At 26.3% G+C, this 5487-nt stretch overlaps 1 protein-coding gene across 1 annotated transcript; it reads right to left on the bottom strand.

Annotated features, from left to right (window-relative positions):
- Nucleotides 1-2256: 2256 nt before the first annotated feature.
- Nucleotides 2257-4713, bottom strand: LOC114192355 (uncharacterized). The gene is made up of 7 exons (XM_028082054.2): nt 4520-4713; nt 4367-4438; nt 4062-4129; nt 3560-3689; nt 2804-2884; nt 2608-2712; nt 2257-2470 (listed from the first exon to the last, which is right to left on the bottom strand). The coding sequence occupies exons 1-7, from the start codon at nt 4679-4681 to the stop codon at nt 2378-2380; spliced, it is 711 nt and encodes a 236-aa protein (XP_027937855.2). The 5' UTR covers nt 4682-4713; the 3' UTR covers nt 2257-2377.
- Between the last annotated feature and the right edge of the window lie 774 nt (nt 4714-5487).

Raw genomic sequence — 5487 nt, 5'->3', positions numbered from 1 at the left:
AAATGGAATGAAAACACAAAAAATCACTCTTGTAATTTTCAGAATAAAGATTTATAAATATATATATATATATATATATATATATATATATATATATATATATATATATATATATATTATTGAGAATGTTTCGATCTTTGTTTTTAAATTAATAATGTTATCTAGAAAAAGAGAAAGAAAAAAAAAAGAAAGAAAATAACTAAACAATGTAATTGATTTGATTAATAATATTATAAAATAATTTATCATATTAGTATATATTTAAAAAATAATTAATGAAATAAATGTTTAAAATATAAATTGAAGTTCAGATAAATTTTTAATTAATGTAGATTAATATTGTAAATTTAATAAATAATAATATATTAAAATTAATCATTTTTAAATCATTTAAATTTATTTTATTTATTTATTATTTTATTTAATTATTTATCCAAAAAGTAAAATCATAAATAAATTGTAACACACGTTCTATCCATAACTAGTATTTGACCCGTATGGGTCTTTGTTTTTTTTTCTAATTTTGTGTTAAAAGAATTAATTAATTTTTATTATATTAAAAATATTAATTAATTTTTATTATACTTAAAAGAAGTTCTTATTTTCTAATTTAGATTAAAAATTAATGTAATTATTTTTATATTTGTGTAAATAATTTATTTATACGATTATAATTAAGTGTTATAATTAGATATTCTTATAAATAAAAATTTTAATAGAAGTAATGATATGAGAAAAAGATAAATAAGTAATTATAAATATTTTTATATATAAAAAATAAAATAAAATAATTTAATGTTAATTTTATTTTATTAAAATAATATATTATTAAAAGTACAATTAATAATACCAATAATTATAATTAGATTAAAAAATAATATCTAAATATGAATTTGTTTGTTTTAAATTATAAAATTGACATAATAATTCATGAGTGATAATAAGAAATAATATAACATGATTAAATTTTATAATTAATTTTTTAAATTATATATAATACTAAAATCAAATGCATATCTTACATTAAGATGTGTACGAAGTAAATATAACATGTTGATCTTAAAAAAATATATAGTAAGTACCATATAAAATTAGAGAAAAACATATATATATATATATATATATATATATATATATATATAATGAAATCTGAAATGTAATTCATATTAAAAAAATTAGAGTAACATTTATTTGTTAAACTATTTTCTATTTTGAAACAAAAATATAGTTTTACTAGTGTAGTTAAGTAATGAAAAAATATTTATTATTTTATACTCTGCTTGTATTTATATTATAAAAAACAAAAGTTGGATAAATGTTCCATTTTCTTCTTATGAGTCCATAATAAAATGTGTTTCTTGCACATTTGGAGTTTCTCTGGATGAGACCTTTAGGCCATGACATAATCTAGTGAATTATGACACAATCATTTATACTTGATTCTTAGTGATGTTATAATTAATTTATATCTTATTATTCATGCATGTACTAGTTTTTCATCATTTGCTTCATATTTGTCCTTTGTTCATTTATTTCCATTATTCATTCTCATATAAAATGTTTGTTGTGACTAGCAAGCTATCACTATGAATTTCAGACTTATTAATAGATGTATTTGAATATAGAAATTTGTTACTTCATTTTATGGGGCCAAAAAGGTGATTTACAAGTTTGATCTTAATTATATCAAAATAGATGTTAGTCCAAAAAATTGCATATTATAATAGAAAAAAAGATGAAAATTTGAGAATAACAAATAATGTAAAAGTCATACTTTAATTTGATATGTTTTATCAATATTTTTTTTTCATTTAAAACAGTCACTCATATTTGATTATAATATATTTTACACTAATTACAATTTAATTTAATTTAAACTACTTTTAATATAAAGATAAAATGATAATTTTTTTCTTCTTATCAATTAAAATATTTTCTTAATTTATCAAATTCATCATTGATTAATTATTATAAATTTTTCTCTCATTTTCTGATCGTCTTCTTTCTTAGATCAAACAATTTCATGCACCTTCCAAATTAACTCCAACCAAAAACAAATAAATAAGCTTAAGAAAAGGAAAACTGTAGTTTTAAAATGTATAACAAATAATTAGTACGATAAGACAGACAGAACGTTATCTGACATGCCAGTTTTGTTTGTAGTGGAAGTGGCCATGTAATTTCAAGTTTTAACCAACAATTTGTAATTTCAAGTGTGGTTGTTTTATCTACCTGGTTTGGTACGACAAAGCTATTTGCACTTCAATGGGAATTTCATTTCTTTTTTTCTACAGTAAATTTATGCCTCAAAATGGTAGAATTTGACAGAGCATCAGCATAATGCTCTGATACAAATCAAATCAAATCAAATTACAAGCTATGATTCTGAATGTCTTAAAATTGCATCATCATCTGCTGTCTCATTTTCTTCTTCATCTCCATCTGATATCGATGAGTCATCATCAGAATCCTGATAAGTAGAGGAACAATCATTTTTTAGTTGTGATTTCAGCATGTCACTCGTAATAATCCAAGAACCAGTCATTACCAATAAACAAAATACCCTAATAAAAAATATAAATGCATGAAAAAGAAAAACTTTAGAACCTGATGAAGATGATGATAACGTTTGATATTATTATGTATCACGCCGATCGTCTTAATAATTATGTACATAGGTATAATAATCCCACTGGCCCTCAGTAAAAAAACCTACAAAATTAAAAATATCCAAAGTTAATTCAATGATTCACAAAGTAAATATTAATTTTAGTAGAAAACTTCAAATCAAGTCCTTACTTACCGTAAGAATTGTAAATGGATAATCTTCCATTCCATTCGTAAGCAGTGCAAAAAGATGTCTTACAAGCAAGATAAGAGTGAACTGCAAAATCAAATACCCACCGGTTATTTTAAACCAATTCTTTTTCCTTTTTGTACATTTTCAAAATTTTAAATATGTATATTTTTATTTGATGGTATTTTTTATATAAGAGAATGAATTAGAAGATACTCTTATCATAAAATTGTTATGGTCATTTAATATGACTCTGAGCAAAACCGCGTGCGGTAGTGGCGTGGCATTCCCATTAACAACGCATTCGCCGACTAAATCAAATTTAAACTAAAACACACTTTCAAAATCTGAATGGCCCAATTCCCATGTAACGGGTATAAATGCATTCACTACTCTGAATCCAGTTTCATACAATTGGCCCATTCCGGTGGCAATAATTTCATTCTACGAGTTTTTGACTCATTCATTCCCATTTCTAAAAATCAACCTCAGACCTATTAATGATTCAACACAAATAATCATGTTATGTACCACAATGCCAGTTGCCAATGCCACTGTTCAATGCCATTTACGAAAATCTTATGTTTAAGATTTACCATCACCCACTACCAAACAAAAAAAAATCTAAACAAGAAGAAGAGTAGGTAGGACTGCCCAACGGCACTCTCAATAAATCCAGAGAAAAAGGTAAAACACTTAATACATTATAATTTTTTTAAAATATTTTGATTTTTTTTATTTTTACAAGTAAATAATGCTTACAGCTAAAGCCAGGGATCGACAACAAGCAGCGCTTCTATCTGCAGCATATGTGCATTCCGAGTAATTGTTTCCCTCAACTATTCTTGTGTTTAACGGTTCTTGTTCAGACATTGAAATTTGGAGGCTGTCCCTGCAATGTAATACACCAGGAACAACGTTAAGCAAACAATTCAAACTAACATTTTAGTATTTCTCAAATTCTTCTACAAATCATCAAGTAAAAAGCTTTCTGCACCTAAAAGATTAAAAAAATTGGGTTTGAGAGAAAAACAATGATGATCTTAGCTTAGTCCAGGAGCCACATTTTAGAAATTTGATACGATTAAGGCTAAATAATTAATTGCAAGACACATAAGCTCCCTTTGATTAAATCACACGCGGAAGAAGCGGTTTGAGACACGTTGCAACCAAGAAAATTAAAACTGTATTAAATAAATGGTTACATTCAAATTAATCATGTGACATATTCAATAAGGGAAAAAAATATGTAATGGGAGAATACCTAATGGTCATTGCTGCTTCAGCTATTTGCGATTTCTTCTGAACTGCTGTATATCCAGGTTCGTATTGCTGCAAAAACAAGGATATGAATGAAGGAGACAAGTTCGTGAAATAATATATGAACATTTCACTTAAGAAAATAATAATTGACCCAAAAGCTAAACAGAAAAAGGGATCGCAGACAAGTCCTTGTTTATCATTATCAACAAACGAGGATTACCAGCATTAGCATCAAGAAATCATGATCGATTGAAACTTGTGAGAAACAGAATAAAGAAACTTGTTCCAAAGCTTCATGGTTCATACCTGGAGACATATTTCACAAGTTGTGTTTCCTTTCTCGTTGCACCACGTCTGAATGCAGTCTCTGTGAGCAAACTGGAAAAAAAAAATACGAAGATGAGACGATTGTGGAAAGTAAAGTAAACACATACGAGGTTAAGAAAACCTGGATTTTACCTTAACTGTCCCCGAACAAGCACAAGGAGCTTCCAAGGTTTTGGTGCTCTCAAATTCTTCTTCATGGCATATTCTACAGCGAGAAATCCCAGAAAGCGATTTCAAATCATCGACCAACAAGACAACTTCTTCCATGTTTCTAGCAATCACAGAGAGCTCCATTTCTCGTAAAATTTCAGCCTTGGTTTTCGAAGTCCGTTTAGAACTCTGTTTTCCTCTCTCCAAAATCTGAACTTTATATATAAAATTACACAGCACTGAACTTCCAATACTGCCCTTGAATGATTGTTAAAATAAATAAATCTGTCAATATTGATACAACCTTTTCTTCCTTATAGTTTCATCTCTATTTTTAATTACTTTGTGGATAAATATATAGATTATATTATATTATTTGATCAACTATAATAAATTTGTTAACTAATACAATAATTACTTTTAATATTTAAAATTAACCCAATAGGAAATTGTGATTAATTGACCATATAAGAATGAATTAAAATTAAATATATTTTTTAATGTACTTGAGAAAAAATGAAGGGTAGATTTGACCCCATAAATTAGGGAAAGAGAAGTTGCAAGGCAGGGTCAAACAAAACCTCCTTTTGGAAGGCATGGAGGATTTATGAAAGTCAAAATTAAGAGAAAAAAGATAGAAGAACATTAATGTGTTCTAGAATTCCTTGCTTAAAGAAGGAGAACAAGTCATGGGCTATGGTAAATGAGACAAAGAAGAGATAAGCAGAAAGAAGAATGTTGCTAAATGCAACGAATTTTCTACCAGAGGTGTAACCTATTGAAGTTGCTGATTTCAACCAAGTATACTTTTATTTTTTTTAACCTGTTAATGAACCAACAACAACGATACCCATTGATTATTACTAAATCATTTTGTAACAATAGTAGTTTTGGAGAGAAAAATGCATTGAATCTATCCTTTGGTGACAAAAATATACATTATAAATTTC

Source organism: Vigna unguiculata, chromosome 7 (assembly GCF_037176805.1).
Source record: "Vigna unguiculata cultivar grain cowpea cultivar isolate G323 ecotype 2 chromosome 7, ASM3717680v1, whole genome shotgun sequence".
Lineage (NCBI taxonomy): Eukaryota > Viridiplantae > Streptophyta > Magnoliopsida > Fabales > Fabaceae > Vigna > Vigna unguiculata.
The sequence above is the reverse complement of the archived record's forward strand: the minus strand, read 5'-3'. Positions and strand labels throughout refer to the sequence as shown.

Coding starts and splice junctions, on each gene's coding strand:
- LOC114192355 (XM_028082054.2), bottom strand. CDS start 4,681: ATGGAGCTCTCTGTGATTGCTAGAAACATGGAAGAAGTTGTCTTGTTG. Junction 4,130..4,366: donor CTTGTGAAATATGTCTCCAG/GTATGAACCATG, acceptor TTGTTTTTGCAG/CAATACGAACCTGGATATAC. Junction 2,885..3,559: donor GTCGATCCCTGGCTTTAGCT/GTAAGCATTATT, acceptor TTGATTTTGCAG/TTCACTCTTATCTTGCTTGT.